We start from the raw sequence: 21,239 nt of genomic DNA, 5'->3' as shown, positions 1-21,239 counted from the left end.
CTGTAGCCTACATTGCTGCAAATTTTGTGATTCTAGGGTAAACTTAAGGGGGGTTTTCCTGTCAATTACTAAAAATTATAGTAATATACTATTATTAACTTTATTTGAACAGATATCGATATGGAGGGTATTTCGGAGCCTAGGCACCATATAGTGGCAGCCCCCTGATTTTTTCTAGATTTTTCGGTTGGGTAGTTCCTGAGAATGGGTTCGTTAAAAAAATGACCACTTTCAACCCCCCGCACTCCCCACCTTTTCAACAAAAGTCAAAACTAAGACCGGCTTCGAAAAGTACTAACCGAGGCGTTTAATTTGATACCCCACATGACTATATTTGATGAAAAAAAAATTTACACTCACCTTTTGCATGTATGGGGATCCCCCCTTAAATTCATCGTAAAAGGATGTAGCTCACTATATGCGTGAGCGTTCACAGTTCCCACCTTTCTACTAAATTTGGTGTCAATCGCTATAACCGTCTCCGAGAAAAATGCGTGTGACGGACAGACAGACAGACAGACAGACAGTAAACCGATTTTAATAAAAAAAGAAAAATAGCAGGCGGATAGCCATGATTCATTTGAGATTACGAAAGAGATCGGGCTCAGTGGTGTTTTTGGAAAAACGCTTAAAGAATTGAAACAGCCAGGCAAAAAATATAATAACGAATAAAAAAATCATATATAAATATAGTCCAAGCAATAAGATATCCAGTCTGTTCAACTGTAACTTACACTCGCCTAATTTAACATGTCAACCTACGAGGCCATCGTTGGAGTATACAGCCATGGTTCTTATTTCGGAACATTGAAACCAGGGCTGGCTTTCGTCGTTAAAAGCATCCGCTGTGAAGGCTGCTTCCAATCGCGAGATCGCAAGGATTCAGCAGTCGAAATTCAAACTCGTGCTGGCATAAGAACGTCTTTCGGAGAGCGTCCGACGCTAGAGTGGCAGATGAACTAAATTATCACCAGCATAAATTCGAGTCAAATACTCACACATATGTACATCATATGTCAAAATAGCTATTAGATATCCAATCGCTCTTGATAAATTGTGTTATTAAAAAAAGACACGGCAAATCACTGGGTTTCCGTGCAACAACACTTGGATTAGTATTTGAACTTCCTAATGCCTTTCCATCTTGGCATAGAAACCAATCCAAGTCCAATCTTTGGTAAATCTATTTTTTGCGCTAACAACCACAGTCGAGCAGCCCTGCTGAAGTAAAACCTCACTAAACAACAATGTCTTCCGATTTCACTAACGCAAGGGTCTCTTAGAAATGATACAAAACTAATCCTTACACAATATAAGATCATATTCCATTTCGTGTCACCAGTGTCAATTTATTAGCCTAATTCCTAACTGGAGATTTATGAAAAAGAAGTTGCGCTGTATATGTGACATTACTCCACTGTCCTCCTGTTCAAAGTTGTCTTCATAATGCAATGTAATGTTAAAGTCTAGGACGAATTTGCTAATGCTGTCGACTAACCTAGCCTTTTCCAAGGTTCTCAAAGCTACTTGATCCGTTTGGCTTGTGTATGTTGAAGTCTAGTAAACGATTTCATTCTATTATTTTTTTTCGGCAGGTTCGAAAAATACGACGAAACCAACGGTGATCGTAGATTCTCGTAAGTTATTTCTTCAAAATGCGTTAACAGATTTGCTTGACAGAAATTTAGAAATTATCTAAAGTTTGCTGTGACTAATCAATCAAGTAATGAATTCATATCTGGTTGTATTATTGCTATTTCTATGGAAATTTTGAAATTAAATTTGGAAGAGTACCGTTCCTAACCCCTTTTTAGACATATTATTTGAGAATATAAGGAACTAAGCTTGGTGGAAATATGGGGGGAACAAGATTCGTCGAAACGGATGAATTAGATCAGCATTCAGTATCTCTGAGAAAGACTGAAGCAAAAGGCCATATACATAGAATCTGTGGGTTCAGACCCTCTAGAATACTAAGCAAGTCGGAAACCGGAAACTCGGCTCCGCAGGTATGAATAGTTTTGTAGATTCTTTGTTTTAGAACATTTGGGTAGACGATGAGCATAGTTCGATTTGAAGGATTTGCCCGGCCAAAAGTCAAACTTGAAAAGTTGCCGTAGAAATGCAATAAAAATTGCCAAGGTTAAGGACAATCTGAGCGACAATAATATACCATCCATACTCCTTAATCTGTTAACGTATACGTTTGGGCGTAGTTAAAAATTGACCCTCTTACAAAGCACACGTTTTGTTGTCAGTGCTCTCAGTGTGATCATTAAAACAAAGTGAAAGTTTGAGTTGTCTACCTAATATTTTAGAGTGATTGGGATGGCTTTTGATAACTTTGATAAAAATCAATGTTTCTAGATATATTTAAATAATGTTTCACGTTTTTTAATGCTATCCCTAAAACTTCAAAAATATGCCGTTTTGCCAGGATACACTTGGCTATAATCTCGCCCCGGTCCGGCAGTGTTTCTTATTGTATTGTATAGCTTGCATATTAGGGTACATGATGACGTAAAAATTACCTGCGAATAGCTGCAGATGCCAAAGTGTTTTTTGTGAATAAGGTCACAAAAGAAAAATAAAAGAACTTTGTTTGAAACCCAATAAAGTGGGATTTTCTTAAAGCATACATGGTTCATTTGGTTTAACCATAGTGACTCGTAGTTATCCTTATGTTTGAATAAAGGCACAAGATTTGCCTAATTTGCATGAAAAAAATGCTGTCCTGTTATTATAATACTCCTGATAATTGAAGCAGTTTGAAACAATGATCTGCCTATTTTAAAATGTCTATGGAAGTCCCCGAGTCCATAGAAAACAAGTAGCCAGTTTGGTCAGAATGAACCTTTGAACTACCAGCAAATAAATAAAAGAAACCACGTGAAGATTCTAGTGAGAGGATCAAAGAAGAACAACAGAAGGAATAGGTTCTTCACTTAGTGATAAGTTAATCGTTTATGCAGCTTAAGGGGGTCATCCCGTGTGTTGGATCCGCGGAATCGAATTTTTTTTTTGCATGAATTGTATCTAGATATAGTGTAGAATATATGGATAAAGTGATTTTTTATATGCGGGGTCGTTTGGAGATTATAGTGTTGAACACGTGATAAGTCACATGCCAGATTTATGTCGATCGCCGTAATAAAGCTCGTATTTAATGGTCCGAATGACGTTCGAATAACTTCGCTAAAATGACCATAATTGAAGCCAAGGCCGTACATGTGTTTCTGCAAGAAACCTAAGGTTTATGAACTAGGTATACCAGATTAATGGTCAGTTAAGGTTTTATGGCTGACAATCGCATTTAAATAAAATCCGTTTTTCTCGAAACCGCATGTTGAAAATCAGCTGCCACCATGGCCCAAAATGTATCCAACGAAATTTTTTGAAATTTTCACGACTTATTCAGAACATATCTCTACGGTCCGGATAATTGCGATTCATTTAGTATTTTTTTTTATTCATTGAAGAAGGCGTGAATAAACGCCAAAATTCACAAAAAAAAGTTTAACACGCCACCAAAAATTTAGTTTTTAATATTTTTTAATAATCCTAGTTTATGGACTGTAGTTAAGTCTGTACGTTAAAATGCCGTTTACTTTTTTTCTTTAAAATGATCGCAGCGCCCTCTAGCGTGGCAGCAGAAAAACGCCTTTTTTGGAGATGGGTGTATAAATTGCTCTGTATTTCAATGAGGAACTATGCGATCGGTCTGGAAAAATTACTATGCACGCTCAAGATATTAATAAATCTATGGTGGAAAATTTGCGTTTGCATCTTTACCAAATTCTTCACAAAAAATTTCTAAAAAAATCCAAAAAAACGGCCTTCACACGGAATGAAAGTGAATATCCGGGAAAGATTTCGAAGTGAAACTGAATTGCTGGTCGATATGGTTAAAACTTTGGTAACACGAATGATGGTAACAATAGCCGACTATTCGCTTTAAAATTAGATATCGACATAACAAAAATAAATTTTAATTTAATGTAGAAATTAAATGTTTTACTGGAAACTATCTCAAATCATTATATAATAACAATTCCATGAATATACCCCGCCAACAGCGAAATTACACGTCGATCTATATGGATGACCTAAAATAAATTTTACCACAGTTCCGTCAAATTTTCCACGTACATATACCATATTTGTTCCTTAAAATTGAAATTTGGTACCCTACATGGCTGCATTTGGTGAAAAAAAATTCACACCTTTCTTTTGAACGAAAAAAAAACGTCACCCCCTTTATATTCAGCATAGGACTATGTGGTCAAAGGGTAGCATAGGTTTCAGGGCGAAACGTGGATCGGTACCCACGATGGAGCATAAAACCTGGGAAATGCCTGCTGAACCAACACCAACAGCTCTACTGACAAACTCTATCTCCACCTCCACGTGGTGGCCGCTACGAGCTCTTTCTTAACGAAAAGCTGCAGACGGAAAAGGATGAAAACGAGTCTCCCGCTCCTAAAAACGGGACAAATTGTACCAACTGGTCCTCCAGGTACACGAAAAACATCTTTTTACAAAGCCAGAACAGGAGCCTCGGACAGAATCGATTTTACAACGACAAACCCGGCAACGAAAACGGAATAACAATTTGCGCATTTTGTCATGGAAAGTGCGCTTTCTGTACAGAGATGGAGTTGCTAAGCAGGCTGATGTAACAGCGTTGCAGAAGATACGTTGGATAGGGACCGGTTTCCTTGAGAAGAGTTGCTACACCATATATTATAGCGGTCATCCTGTAAACCATGTGCTCGGAGTACGTTTCTTAGTCAGCCAAAAATGAAATGTGCTGTTATCGGCTTCAAAAACATAAGCGAACGGCTATCGACTCTGCACTTGCGAGACAAATTTAGAAATATAAGCCTCATTAACGTTCATACCCCTATAGTGGAGACTGCAGAGTCGGAGAAGGATACCTTCTACGAAGCAGTAGAACGAACCTTCAAGTCCTGTCCCAGATATGATATCAAAATCATACTTGGGGATTTTAACAGCCAAGTAGGGACGGAGCCCGTTTTCAGGCGATAGGTTGCCTCCCAAAGCTCACATCAAAATACAAATGATAACGGGCTGCGAATTATTCAATTAGCGGTGTCAAACAAAGTAGTGTGTGTGTGTGTGTGTACGATGGGGGAGAAGCTACAGCTTCTGAGCACTCAGGCCGTGTTGGCCCATTGTACTCGCCACCCCCGTCTAACGGAATATTCCGGATTCGTTAACGTATCGCAGGATTTCCGTTAGTGGATGTGATGCTACCCGTCGCAATTGGAGGACATCGGCACCAAAGATCTGATGCCTGATGCGTCCATAGACGGGGCATTCACATAGGAAATGCTCCGTGGATTCCGCTTCCTCATTACAGGAGGGACACGTATCATCTTCGGTAATTTCTATTCTGAACATATGCCCAGCTAGTGAATTATGGCCTGTCAGAATGCCCGCAATACACCTGCAGGTCCTCCTGCTTTTCGACAGGATAAACTTTGCGGTACGTATGTTGGGTTCCGGCAGGAAAAGTTTGGTGTGTCGAGCATCATTTAGGCTCTGCCACCTGTCATTATGGGAAACTTATTCCCAGTTTTTGAAAACAGATTTAGCCAATTCTACTGATACCCCAATTGTTGGCTCCGGTCCCGGCATAGGGGAGATTGACCCCTCTTTCGCTAAAGCGTCCGAGATTTCATTTCCCTCTATGCCACAGTGACCAAGTACCTGAGCGATTTTCGAGGTGATCAAAGGACTGCTCAATGCCATCAGTGCAGCTTGACTATCACTGCATATTGCGATGCGCCTGCCCTTCAACCGCTCGTCAATCACCCAGTTTGTCAACCTTAGGATCACATAAACTTCGGCTTGAAAAACCGTTGCATATTGTCCCAAAGGAAAAGCCCACTTCTCGTTTTTATTCGAAAGGTAGACTTCGGCTCCAGAACCCTCTTCTGTTTTTGAGCCATCGGTGTAGAAGACTTCCGTATATCCCGCCACGCATTCCTCTGGGTATTCCCAGTCCTCTCAAAAAACGAAGTAGTTGTTGGAAGTATCTTTTTTGCGCGGAAAGCGATCCACAAACAAACATGGGTCTCTCCAGACGGGACCACTTTCAACCAAATTGACCACGTGCTGATCGAACGCCGCCACCGCTCAGCCTTGATAAATGTCAGAACATACAGGGTGCGGCAGCATAATTTCCTTTTTTAAAATGCGCGCCACTCAGTTAGTTGATGTCATAGCGGAGCGCTAGTGGTCTCGTTCAAGAGGGGGATACTGTAAACTTTTGTGCCGACACGGTGCCTTTGCCGTTGAGGTTTACTTTTCAAGCGGATGTTCGGTTACTGCAACACAGCCGAATAGCTTTAATTTAGCCCCGTTGGTTCCCGTCCCAGATCGCAAATCAATTGTTACATGGGTCACTACATTCAGACAAACTGCAAGTGCGACAAAAGGAAGAACTGGAGTCCCTCGGCCCGTTAGATCACCTGAGAACGTTGAAGCAGTGAGAGCGTCAATGTTGCGATCGCCACGGCGTTCTGCGCGCAAACACGCATCTGCCCTTGGACTATCCGATCGTTCTGTGAGAAAAATTCTTCGTGATGATCTTCATTTTCATCCCTATAAGATGGCGATAGTGCAGAAACTTTCAGAACGTGACTTCAATTCTCGGATGAACGCGTGTGAGCTTCTTCTTGATGTCGTTCCCGAGTTTTGAAATCCCGTGTTTATGTGAACCATCCAAGAAGCCTACAAGATTTGAAGACCAACATCCAAGAAGAAATTGCCAACATAACACCTGCTATGCTAACAAGAGTCATGACAAACGCCAGAAATCGGTTTACGCAATGTATGGAGAATGGGGGACGTCACCTAACAGATTTGATCTTCAAAACAATGTAAATAAAAACTTTAGACATGTACCTACATTATAACAAATAAATAAATATTTTCCGATGCATACAATAGTTTTTATTGAGTTTTGAAAAAAGGAAGTTATGCTGCCGCACCCTGTATATAGACTCGGATCACTATCTCATTGGCATGGTGCGCTGAGCTTGAATAACAACACCACCCAGAATCCCCTCTGACAATCAGGTGAGAGTTAACACTGAAGCCATCCACAACACATCCCTCCGCAACACCTATAAGAGGGAAATGGATGCCGCAATAACCGCAGTCAACAGAGATCCTGGAGATAAAGCATCAACAAATGATCTTCACAATCACCTGAAGAACGTTGTTATAAATATGCCACAAACATACTTGGCCCCAGCCGCAAAAAGAGTCGCAACGACTGGTTGGACGATGAATGTGAACTAGCCATGGAACGGAAAAATGCTGCATACCGAGTAATGTTGCATTCTCAAAGATGGCGATGTTGATGTTGAGTACTTTGATGAACTACTGAATAACCAACATCGATGAGTTGGAGATCCCGCCAACTGAACATGGCGAACAAATACTTCCAAGTGTGGAAGAAACAGTCCGTCCAATTCATCGGCTTGTAAATCATAAGTCCCCAGGAGTCGATGGAAGTACAGCCGAATTGGTTAAATATGGAGGCGACCAATTACACCTAGCAGTTCATCAACTTGTACTCAAGGCGACTGGCAAACAGGCATTATCTGTTGCATAAATAAAAAGGGAGATAGCACACAGTGTGGCGTTTATAGAGATATCACGTTGCTGAGTACCATCTATAAGATATTCTCCACTATCTTGCTAGGCCGAATAGCCCCGTACGCCCAGCACATCATCGGCCCATACCAAAGAGACTTCACTCCAGTCAAATCAGCAACAGATCAGATTTTCTCTCTGCGGCAAGCTATGGAAAACTGTTGGACATATGGACGGCTTTAAAGTCGCCTATGATAGCATAACCAGGGTTAAACTGTACACGGCCATGAGAGGATTCGGTATCCTGACGAAATTGATAAGACTGACTAGGCTGACCCTGACCAATGTGCGAGGCCAGATAAAAGCAGCCGAATCACTCTCAAGACCATTCGACGTCAACAACGGTCTACGACAAGAGGATGCCCTATCATACGTCCTCTTTAACCTAGCCCTGGAGAAAGTGATCCGCGATGCTGAAGTAAATGCGAGGGGTACGATCCTCTTTAAGTCCACGCAACTACTGGCCTATGTTGACGATATCGACATCATGGGAAGAACGATCCGAGACGTACAAACTGCCTTCATCCAGATCGACCAGGCGGCGTGAGATCTTGGGCGAACATCAATAAGGCAAAAGCAAAATATATGGTGGCAACGTCATCACCGAAAACCAACCAACCAACAACATCAAACCGCGCTGGTCAAACGGGAAGAATAAAGATAGGAGACTACAACTTTGAGAGCTTTGATAATTTCTCCTATCTTGGGTCGAAAATCACAACCGACAACAGCTACGACGATGAAATCCGCGCACGGCTTTTGGCAACCAAAATAGCCTATCGTACCCTACAAAAGCTATTCCGCTCGAAACGTCGCACCATAGGGTCAAAGCTCGTACTGTACAAGACAATGATCTTCCCAGTTCTCATTTATTCCTCAGAGAAAATTTCATAAATTTCGAATGCTGCGAATCCTGCCGCGCCACAAGTACATCATTATACATGATGTTCCACAGTAGTGGGTCCAGTACAGAGCCCAAACTCCTTTTTTCCTTTTTGGTGCCTGTTGATTCCCCAAAGCTTCCGCCTCTTTGTCTCGCACCATCTTACTTGATCGAAGATCGATTACCTTGTGCTTTGGTGTCACTAGGGCCGCCTGTGGCACTGTTGGAGCTGGGATGTCCGGCTTTCCTTAGGCTTTCTTACTTCTTCCTGCGACCTATTATAAAGTACCCTGATGGCTCCCACCATGTTTTTAATGGCTTGGCGCACGTTGTGCTTGTCCTTGATGAATTCGGACAGCTCTACTATTTTAGTCCCAAGCTGCATAAAAGGCAGTTCTTCTGGGTCAGAACTCTGTTCACGGTGAGTCTTGGCCAGATTACTCCTTTTACTGACTCCCTCACCTTTTTCAATTACTGTGCTCCCATGAGCTTTCTCTTTTGCCGGCTTTGGTATTGGAGGAGATCGCAAAATTGATGAGATTCTCCTGAATGGATCTATTTACTGCTGCTGGAGTACCTCTTGATAAAATCGGATGGATGTCGAAATGGCCTTTTTTGGCCAGCTATCTCCTTTTAGCCCATGATTCTTTGCCTTTGCAATTGGTGTTCTTGGCAGAGCTGTGCTTCATTTGAACATCCCCTTCTCCAAATCTAAAATACTTGTAGTATTAGATGCCACGGTGGCCAATTTGCCCATCCCCGAGGCACTGCGGTCGAGGGATATCGACTGCCGGCGGCCCGCTTGCTCATTCCCAAAATCCGCCGGTACTGGGATTCCGAGCCCCTGTACCGTAACTTTACTCCTTCTGAATTCGTCTATGTTGGTTTAATTTTCTGCGTGTCCTTCCCATAGCCATTTTGGTCCGTGCACCAGAGATGAGCAAACACTAGCCCATGCACAGTCAGAAAAGCAAAGTGCATGAATACATATCTACACATCGATAGGTATGCCCCTATCTGAAACCTGGGGTCGCGCTTGATGGGAGATCTGGTAACTCCTCACAGGCTCTCTGTCTGTCTGTCTGTCTGTCCGTCACACGCATTTTTCTCGGAGACTGTAGCAACAATTGACACCAGATTTGGTGGAAAGGTGGTAATTGTGAACGCTCACGCGTAAAGTAAATTACAACCCGTTACGTCGAATTTAAGGGGAGGCCCCCATACATGCAAAAGAGGGGTATAATTTTTTTTTCACCAAATATAGTCATGTGAGGTATCAAATGAAAGGTCTCGATAAGTAGATCTTGCCGAATTTGGTGAAAACCGCAGCATTACTAACAAAGTTATACTAGGTCAAAACTGTTGCTTCTCTGCAAATTCAAGACTATGAATGTCGGTTGGTACTTTCCGAAGCTGGTCTTCGTTTTGACATTTGTTGGATAGGCGGGGAGTGCAGGGGGTTTGAAAGTGATCATTTATTTAACGGAGCCATTCTCAGAAACTGCCCAATCGAAAAATCTGAAAAAAATCAAGAGGCTGCCACTATATGGTGCCCAGGCCTCAAAATACTCTCCACATCAATATCTGTTCTGTTAAGTTAATAATAGTATATTTGCATATTGTTGGGAAAATTGAAAACTCCGCTTAAGTTTATCTCAGCGTTATAAAAGAGAGTGGTAGTAGTATAAAATATAATATGGAGCATATTACCTCCAGCAGCATCATACTATTAGTAACAAAGTTACAGTAGCTCAAACTTGTCTTTACCGTGCAAATTTACAACCCGAAGTACTAAATCTGACATGCTAAATGCATATTCTTAACGGACTACGTACAAATGGGATAGTTCTACACACAAATATACTCACATAAGAAGCAAATAAAACCTTTCACACCTGAAGCGCCCAGCTTCCGGTTTCCCGACTAGTTTTCATTTTGCGGAGATCCGAAAGGGTTCGAATAGTTCAAGGGCCAGCTCTCAGAGACTAGCCAACCGGAAAATATGAGAATAATTATGGTGGTTCATATATATCGTATCCTAGCCTCAAAATACTTTCCGTTACGATATCATCGATTTAAATAAAGTTGGTAATACATGGTATATTATTACGTTTTGAAAATTTACTGCGCACTCCCCTTAAGTTCCCTCAACCCAACTCGAAATGTCTTCGACTGATGACTGATGCTTTTGCGGTTAACCACCAGTAATTGTTACAGCGATACAGAATGGCGAATGAAGTGCCGTTATTGAAGATCCTTTTACAATGGTTGCTAACCTAAAATAACTCTGCCAACATTTTTCGAGTTGTTTGATTTTGTCACTGTCACCACTATATATATATGCCCCAATGAGATGCATACACATATTTGCATATGTACTTAGGTATGTAAGCACATCCTCGATATGCAAAACCTTGTAGCATCTGATGGTAATGTACTCGTTTATCTTACGAGTGTAGGACGACTTAAATATAACCACCGAAACACAGTGGCTTGCTTTCCAGATATTACATTTAAGAACTAAAGAAAGACGTGAACGCTATTCCATAGGTAATATGTATATTTCCAAGTGTTGTGAAATGACAAATTCTTACTATTTACCCGCCACATAATGTATGTAGATAAGTATCATATTTATTTAACTTGGCTTTTGTATATTTCCGTCAGGCCTAGAATTTCAATTATACCTGCACACAGTGCTATTATACAAATTGAGCTAATTAAAGTATTATGCAATTTATCACTGCAATATGGAACTAATTATGTTATTTAGAGCATACCCTAAAGGAGTGCGGGTTTCAATTCATGCAAATGGGTCATTGGTATATTTGCCGCAGTGGCTTAGACAGGATTGTAAGGCATTCTGCCGGATACATGCATATCTTTTCCCCGTTCCACACATTACAACGGGCTCTAAATGTGATTAAAATGATCTGTCACTCCAGAAATAAAATGTATATACATATTACTGCGATGACAACACTTTCATGTACATCCCATCTAGAAGTTCCTATCCTTTTGGTGGCTTGTAAAAACACAATACGTTTTTAAAGGGATAACATCAACCTAAGCGAAGCATTATGGCTGCAAGAAAAGTCAACTTTTACAGAAGTCGGGCCTCCAAAAGACGTAAACACACATAAGATTCTTCCAGTAAAGTAAAGTGGGGTATTTCCTATATTAAATTCAAATTCGAGTTAATTTACATATTCACATCTTTCCGGTTTTTATGCGAAACTGTAGTAGAACATTTTAGTAGCTTTAAATAATAAGCAAATGAGCGATACTTTTTCTTTGCTACGCAAAAGGGGCTGGAGTGGAAACAGATATCGCTTTCTTTGAATCGCCGTTGGCGTCTTTTCTTCAATTTCAGTAAAATTTTTTGTAAAACGTAATACCAAACTGCGCCAGGATTTCTAGATTTTATCATCAAGCTTTATCAATTAGAATGAATTACTATTATGAAAATATACAGTTTTCGTTGCCTCTGGCGCCGAAAGTAAATTCAATGTAGAAAAGAGAAGAAAGAAAGTGAATACAATATAGACGATGTTCCCGTCGCTAGGAAAGCAAATACCAGCATTTGCGAAATAAAAAAATTTACTTGCAACGGAAACGGAGTCGTATTTATCAATTATTATTTTATTTTTTCAAATTAAAAATATGAACAAAGTTGCTTTCTCCAAAATCCGTAAATCAGCTTCGTATGAAGAAACACGGCTTAAATCAGGGCGGAAATTGTGAATTATTATTAATGGGGAAGGGCATGTCATTACATAAACACCTGGACCCTGTTAAGCAATTGGAATAAATTCTCACTATAAAAGGGGAAGCGCCATCCCTCTAAAATGAAGCTGTATTCGGCTAGAGATCTGAATCAAAGTTTACCTCACAAATTCCGTACGAAAATCCTGAATTTTTCGGCACCAAATCCACGTATAAGTATAGCCTTAATTACCACTTTTTCATGCACTGAACTATAAAAAAGGAAACTCGCAAACGAGAAATAAACCTCAGCCACGAACCGCTTATTACAATCCCGAAAGACGCTGCCGAAAAACTAACAACAATTTCACTTTTCTGTACGCAATTCCAGATGAAATCGAACGGAAAATTGAAAACAACAATGTAACCGACTTTTTTGCCTGAAGCGGAAGACGAGGCGTACACAGCGGGCAGCAATGACTTCTGTAAACGCTGGTAGGTCTCCTGAAACCTCCTAATCAATAGATCTCCGATTGGTTTTCGAGATGATAATCACAAGATTACGAGCGATGCGCTCAGATCAAATTGATTTCGCGGCGCTAACAATTAGATCCGAATTAATGAAAACCGCAATGTTAACTGAAAAAATTACTGGAGCACTATCATATGCCATGGAATAGTTGTAGATAGTGTATCGTGTGTATCTAGCTCAGTCGCATAAACGGATCTTGCATGTTTATGGGTCCATTAAAAGAATTTCTTTTCGGAATCTTATTCATTATCTTGGGAAGAGATGTATATTTTACACTCTGCATTGAAATGATAGCAACTCGACTCTAAGATAGTGTCAGTAGATCGAAGCATAAAATAGCTTATATTTTTCTATTTTACCAGCTCCTGCGTGGAAATAAAGGATTAACATTAAATGTTCTGAAGCGCATCATCGCAAAGACACAATAAAGAAGTAGGACAGCCAATTCGGTATCTGGAGCACATGGATAAAGGCTGCGATGGCAGACATAGTGCTCTTACGAGGACGTTTTGCAGACGTCAATTAAACGCAATCACTTTGGCATCAATTAGATGACTGATCTGGCTGCAGTCGAAAAGCCACAGCAAAACACAATATGTTACACGACATTTATTTGGAAATGATTGTACTTATTGACATGAAATTCGGTATATTAGATCCAGGAACTCCAACGCATGCAATGAATGACATCATTGTAAGTTTACCTTAATGTAGACATGTGCGCTATCAAAAGAAGGGAAACGGTGTCAAAAGGATCGACTTATAGCCAGGACGCATCCTCACAGACTATCCAATCACAAAATTTGATGATCTGATCATGTTGTATATATGCGTGGAGAAAAGTAAGAAAACTAAGTAGTCCAGTCATTAAAGTTCCAACCTCCGCTCGCGGTTCGAATCTCACTGGTGGCAGTGAGATTTGACGTCGGATACCAGTCGACTCAGCTGTGAATGATAAAAGAAGAGTAAAATCTCTGGCGATCGCAATGCAGACCATATTGCCTCCTATAGTGTACTGTAGTGTGCGGTTACAATCTTGAATGAAGTGCTCTAACACAATTCACGGCCCTGATCCAATATGGATTGTTGCGCCAATTTTTTTCCGAGTTGTCACAGTCTCGGCAGATGGCGGGTTTTACCTAATACTAGAAGTAAGTGCTCAACATTTAAGCTTGGACGATCCTACCTACTTAAAATATAAAGCGGCGCTGGTGGTTGTGGCCAGTGGTAAGTTAATAGGAGAATCCGTTGAGAACTCCCGCAATTTGGAGCACATATGCGGAATGGTGTATTTCTGCATGGTTTGAACCAAACTGTGTTAAAGTCCCAGGACATGAAAGGAAGCCTTATTATTATGGTGATGACGTTTTCCTAGCATCTAATGGCAAAAATGACCTTGAGCAACTTGTCCAAAAATGGAATGATCGTCTCGTGCAACACGGTCTCAGATTGAATCTGAATTGAATAAAACTGAATTTTAGACGAGCGATCCCCATGAAACAGGTGCAATCACTGTCAACGGCATTGAACTCCCCAGAATTGAGCGATTTAAATATCTCGGGTCAATGCTGTTATCCAACCTGGTGTTCTTTGTAATCGACGTATTAACGAACATCTGAAATCTAAAATTTCCGTAATGTCGTCCGTTTCCTTGCTCTCTGTGGTTCTGAGTGTTGCCCGACCATAAAAAAAAAATGAACGGTGCCTTACAGTAATCGAAACGAAGATGTTGCGTTGGACTAGTCGCGTGATACGTTTTGAGCACATCCGAAATGAGGACATCCGCAATCGATATAGGGTTGCACCGATCGTGAAAAAACTGCGAGAGAATTGTCTTCGATGGCATGGTCACGTACTTCGCGCCAACAAAATTCAGAGTCTGAACATCGAAATCGATGGTAACCGACCAAAAGGCCGGCCAAAATATGTGGATCTATAGAATTTAGGACCTCTCAATTCTTAAAAAAAATATGTTTAGCTCTGGCCAAGCTTTGGCCCGAAGTATCGGCGAAATTACACTCAAAATAATTCGCAATCATGTCGTGTTCTGCGAATTATATAAAGGAGCATCCAACATCTACGGACTGCTTCGATCACGCTGCTCCCACAGCAGAGGTGAGGCAGCGTCTGACGATTTGCCTCTGTCCTGGTAAGAAACCGTAAAGTCTTCTTTCCCTAATAACTCTAAAAGAACTTTAGATCAGTTTCCGCTAGAAGTTATCGATTTAGCGTAACTTTATTTTGAAAGTGTCACTTTTTTGGGCATTACGAATTTCCGACTGACGCACTATAACTCAGTCCATTTTGCATCTAAAAAAAGATCCATTTTTTTGTTAGTGAATGGGCTTTCTTCCTGTTTAATATCATTTCGATTTGCGAGTTTGCGAAAAACCGTTGGAAAACATACATTTTTTCGATGAAAAAAAGTACATATTTGAACATGAATAACTCGAAAACTACTGCTTGTACGAAAAATTTCCATAAATAATTTTTGCTTAATTTAATCGATTTTTGAACTTATCACGAAAAAATAGAAGGGAGTGGGGTGAGGGGGGAGGTTTACTATAACCCGCCGGGGTAAAACTCATATCAGCAGCAAATAACTTTTGTTTCTTACCACCCTCTACTCCCACCCCGAATTTCATATTAACCGGCATTGACTGGAAAAATTCGGAGATCGAACTCAATTTTCAGCTGTAATGACTGGACTAAAAGCGCAGTTGTGGATTAAGAAGTATAATAATAATAATAGAACGTTGTCGCAACAATCCAATTAGATCGGAGCCTTTAAGTGTGTTAAACCACTTCATTCAAGACCAGAATGGTACATTACAGTACACTGTAGGAGGCAATGTCGTCAGCATTGCGCTCATCCGAGATTATTACCCTGATTTGACTCAGGTACTTATTCACAGCTGAGTCGACTGGTATCCGACGTCAAATCTCGATACAAATTCCACTGCCATCAGTGAGATTTGAACCGCGACCTTCCGTACGACAGCCTTGTGCTCTAATCACTCAGCTATTCGGATACTTGGTAGCAACCAAGGATATAAAGCAAAAGAGTAAAATATAACGAAATCCATTTTTAAGCGATCCCTTATTGCGCTCATAAAAAACACTTCACAAATGTAAACTACATATAGTATTTACAAAATTAAATTTAAAAATTCTATATATATATATATTATATATTCCGAAAAAGTGAACCAAAGTCAAACTGCTACTAGGCAAATTTTTAGCATGGATTTTCCGGTAGTTTGGAGCGTACATTGACGATACAGTTTTTTATAGGCAGCAGACCACATCATCATCATTATCAACGCCGCAACAACCGGTATCCCGGCTAGACTTAGTTTAATAAGGAACTCCAGACATCCCGGTTTTGCGCCGAGGCCCACCAATTCGACATCGCTAAAAGCTGTCTGACGTCCTGACCTATGCCATCGGTCCATCTCAGGCAGGGTCTGCCTCGTCTTCTTTTTCTACCATAGATATTGCCCTTATAGACTTTCCGGCCTGGATCATCCTTATCCATTCGGATTAAGTGACCCGCCCACCGTAACCTACTGAGCCGAATTTTATCCACAACCTGACGGTCATGGTATCGCTCATAGATTTCGTCGTTATGCAGACCATCCTCCATCCTCATGTAGGGGCCAAAAATTCTTCGGAGGATTCTTCACTCGAACGCGGCCAAGAGTTCGCAATTCTTCTTGCTAAGAACCCAAGTTTCCGAGGAATACATGAGGACTGGCAAGATCATAGTCTTGTACAGTAAGACCCTATGGTGCGACGTTTCGAGCGGAACAAGCTGAAATAGGCTCTTGAGGCTGACAACAACCGTGCGCGGATTTCATCATCGTAACTGTTACCGGTTGCGATTTTCAACCCAAGATAGGAGAAATTATCAACGGTCTCAAAGTTGTAGTCTCCTACCTGTATTCTTCCCCTTTGACCAGTGCAGTTTGATGTTGATGGTTGGTTGGTTTTTGGTGCTGATCATATACTTCGTCTTGCCTTCATAGATGTGCAGCCCAAGATCTCGCGCCGCCTGCTCGATCTGGATGAAGGCAGTTTGTACGTCTCGGATAGTTCTTCCCACGATGTCGATATCGTCAGCATAGGCCAGTAGTTGGGTGGACTTAAAGACGATCGTACCTCTTGCATTTACCTCAGCATTACGGATCGTTTTCTCGAGGGCTAGGTTAAAGAGGACGCATGATAGGGCATCCCCTTGTCGTAGACAGCTGTTGATGTCCTGCTGCTTTTATCTTGCCTCGCACATTGGTCAGGGTGAGCCTTATCAATTTCGTCAGGATATCTCATGGCCGTGTACAGTTTTAGCCTGGCTTTGCTATCATAGACGGCTTTAAAGTCGATGAAGATATAGTGCAACTGTTGTCCATATTCCAACAGTTTTTCTGATCTGTTGTTAATTTGCCTGGAGTGAAGCCTCTTTGGTATGGGCCAATGATGTTCTGGACGTATGGGGCTATCCGGCCTAGCAAGAGAATATTTTATAGATGGTACTCAGACCATAGCATGCACAAATTACTGATGATTCAATTTTCACGGTACACTGAATAGATCGGCATTGAAAGTTTAAAGAATCACTAGAATACATAGGAAATGCACAAAATATTCCGGGTACTCTCGAATGTACATATTCATTATTCATTCACCCATTAAATCTTCACTGTTCGACTTATCGTAAACTAATAGATTTAAAGAAATCCAATCAACTCAAAACCTTCAGGGTCATTACATGCATATTTCCGCTAAAGGATTTATTTTTAAAGGGAAGAGGGTATATATTTTTTTGCACTGAATGTATTCATGTGGGGTTACTCTCCAATGTTTAGTGCTTACTTTAGTGCAAAACTGGCCTCAGTTCTATAATTTCATGTAAAAGGGGAGAGTGCGGGGACGGAAATAGATCATTTCTGTCACCCCATTCTCTCAAAAATAGCATAAAGCTGCACATTACACGTGTTGTTATACTTTGGAGATAGATGGATACCCTTTCCTTTCTCCTCTTCTTAGCTTTCAATTCCTAAAATTACATTTTATAAAGGACAGGAGGGTAGATTGGCATGCAGAGCATCTACACGATTTCTTTTCGCAGAAATGTAAATTATCAAAATTATAAACTTTATAGCTTCAATCTTAAGCATTATTTCAAACTTGAGTATAAACATATGATCTGTGGATTATGGTACGTGGTTGGCGTGTATCACGATCAGCCAAATTTCAATGGCGTTAATAGACATCCATCTGTAGCCCCAGATTTGCTCAGATGTACATCATCTGAAACCGGCCAACACCATTGTAAATACGAGAGTTTTGTAAAATAACAGCAAGTGCTGGAAAAGTAAGTAGAGATGGCCGAGTAACCAGCAAAAGTACGCATTCATCTCATTCACCATGCTTCTGCAACCACTAGTTCCAGTACAGAAATCGGAAAGATTTTTATGTCGCTTCAGACAGGTATGCGGTCTGTTCAGTGCATTGTGCCGACATCAGTCAGTCTCAAAATAGACGAGCGCTCTTTACTTTAGGTGAGAGAAGTGCACTGAACATGACTTTTGCTTAAGGTGTGTTTTGAATATTCCGAGAGGAAATGATTTTGTATTTCCGTTACGAAATTTTACGTAATTCCATTGTGGATTTATCGCGAAAGCTTATAAAATATTGAACCAACAACGGGGGGTAAATTTTGCACAGAAAACATCACAAGGTACTTTTTATACAATTGTGTTGCGGTGCACAAAATCCAATATTGCCATCAAACACGTACAATATTAAACCGCGAATGAATTCATTAGGACGCATTTTCATACAACATCCTATAAGAAAGATATATAGTATCTTTACTGGTCAATTAAAACAATTCCTATCTGACAGTGCCTTGGCATGTTTTGCCTCTAAAGTTAGCTATTGACAGTATGTGTATGACATAAGAGCGTTCATTCAAATCTTGGTGCATTTCCTCTTTGTTGCATTAGCGACGAATTGATGCTTCAGATAAGCAACTGATGTTGGTTCTGTCATTTAGTGAGAAGTTCTCCCTTGACGCCGGTTTGCTCCTTCGGCAAACGGCTTCTTAGCTATGAGACTGACCGCGACAGCACTAGCCGAATAAACAAATTAAAAGCTATGAAAATGACTGACGACATACACCTCTAATATATTCAAACTAAATTAACCTTATAATCTGACACCCTGGTATACTTTCCCATTTGGATTAAGATTTGCAAACTTATTGCGACTTTCTGTTTGGAAACAAAATACAATAAAAGATAAATCGCTAATAAAAACACATGCCTGATTAAGCTCTAAACTTCATGCCCACATTGTAAAGCTCAGACAATGGCCTACGGAAATTGATTATCCTGGATATGTCCTTTGATTTTATGTTGATATTGGGAGAGCTACGATAATTTAATTCGCAACCTGAAATCTTCCTGAAAGATTCCGTCCATGAGCTTCGATAGACTACTATTTATGTTGACAATAGTTTCAAAATTACAACCCCCGTTTGATGATTTCTCTAACAAAAACGGCTTTTTAAGGTTTTGTGTAAAACATGCATTTTTCTCGGAGACGGTTACAGCGATTGACACCAAATTTGGTGGAAAGGTGTTATATCCTTTTACGACGAATTTAAGGGTGGGGTAGTTCCAAAAAGAGTGTACATTTTTTTTTCATCAAAAATACTCATGTGGGGTATCAAATGAAAGATCTCGGTTAGTACTTCCCGCGGCCGAATTTTGACATTTGTTGGAAAGGTGGGGAGTGCGGGGAGTTGAAAGTGATCATTTCCATTCTCAGAAACTACCCAACCGAAAAATCTGAAAAAAATCAAGAGGCTACCACTATCTAGTGCCTAGGCTCCCAAATACCCTACATACCGGTTCAAATAAAGTTAATAATAGTGCATTGCTATAATTTTTAGTAATTGGCAGAAAATCCCCCCTTAAGTTCATCCTAGAACCACCAATTTTGCAGCAATGCAGGCTATAGCATAGAGCATGATCCTACCAAATGTGGTGAAAATCGCACTATTACTAACAAAGTCATAATAGCTCAAATTTGTCGCTTCTTTGCAAATTCGAAACTTTGAATGTCAATATCATTCTAAGACTACTCTTCCTATGACGCATGTTACATTTTGTGAAAGTGGTGTTGAAGTGGAAGAAGTATCTTTAAATTTTATCTGGATTCCAGTAAGTTCCTCCCTCTTGTAAAACGCCACGTGAAGCCAAGCAGGAATAAGACGGAAACGGAAATGACATGTAGAGTTTTCAAAGTATGCAATGGTGCGTCTTAACGTAGAATATTGTATGATACTTTGCTTTGCAGCTCCATATTGAAAACAAGTTTCTAAAGATTATAATACTATCAAAATAGTGTTAGTGTAATTTTGTGTTCCATACAAGTAAACGGGTACCCAAAATAACCTTAACAATGTTTTGTAGCTAATTTTCAAAAGAAATAGCTTTGTTTCGAAAGGTGGCATGGCTTTTTTTAAGAGAGAAGCATTAAAAACAAATTATATAACTGCATATACAAAAGCAGATGAAACTTCTTGGATATTAAATCCGGCTGTTTCGCAGAAATTTGAATCTAGTATGCTATTCAAAATCGCGCAGTCTTCCTCTACACATAGCAGCATGGAGATGTTATACACTTTCTGCGCTACAGCATTAATAGAACGCTTTACGGTGTAATGAGCACTGCAGACACATTATAACTAAAACGTTTTCAGTTTACCAACAATAGTGGTACCACACAAAGGTACGTTCAGCTAATAACAATTAAAATAATACTTCATGAAATGAATTAGTGATGCGTGACAAATTGTTACGTTACACCTTCCAGCATATGCGAAGCGTAGTCTACATAGTTAGCAATGCTCCCATAACGTTCCCCGCAGCAATGCTCACTTCGAATACCACTCTGATTCAAAGATCATTTGCCACGTTGTTGGACTCCTTCTCCGAAAGCATGGCAGTCTTAGTTCATTTAAATTTTATTTACTTTTCTAATGGTTTTGTAATTATTCGCAGATCGGTTCGTTTCATCGAAATATTATATAAATTTAGAACTTTCCATTTCTTGGCACCTACAAGGTTTCATGTGGAAATATGCAATTAAATTAGCCAATCTTTTGTGTCATAAGGATTACATCGAATTCTAAATAATCCTTACGTCACATATATATATATTTTTTTCCCTAAAATATTTTAAACCAGTTGCCACTTGCGAAAGGTAACTAATTAAAGTTCGCTTACGGAGTACTATCCGGTATTTACTACACACTTCAGGTATGTAACGTTTTATGGATTTCTCTCAATGGTTCCATTTGGCCAAAGCTTATAGTACAGTGGAATCCCGATACGTACATCGATAATTCGTATTTCCAGC

At 40.2% G+C, this 21,239-nt stretch overlaps 1 protein-coding gene across 5 annotated transcripts in view; it reads left to right on the top strand.

Moving 5' to 3' along the window:
- LOC119649858 (calcium uniporter protein, mitochondrial) overlaps window positions 1–21,239 on the top strand; it is a 629,226-nt gene that overhangs the window by 553,954 nt on the left and 54,033 nt on the right. For 2 of the 5 annotated variants that reach the window (XM_038052222.1, XM_038052221.1), the window contains one exon: window positions 1,596–1,637. The exons of the other annotated variants lie outside the window; for them this stretch is intronic. In XM_038052222.1, the coding sequence (XP_037908150.1) occupies window positions 1,596–1,637 (42 nt within the window). The remainder of the gene's footprint in view (window positions 1–1,595; window positions 1,638–21,239) is intronic. 5 annotated transcript variants of the gene reach the window in all.

This window comes from Hermetia illucens, chromosome 2 (genome assembly GCF_905115235.1).
Source record: "Hermetia illucens chromosome 2, iHerIll2.2.curated.20191125, whole genome shotgun sequence".
NCBI classification, from domain to species: domain Eukaryota; kingdom Metazoa; phylum Arthropoda; class Insecta; order Diptera; family Stratiomyidae; genus Hermetia; species Hermetia illucens.
The sequence above is the reverse complement of the archived record's forward strand: the minus strand, read 5'-3'. Positions and strand labels throughout refer to the sequence as shown.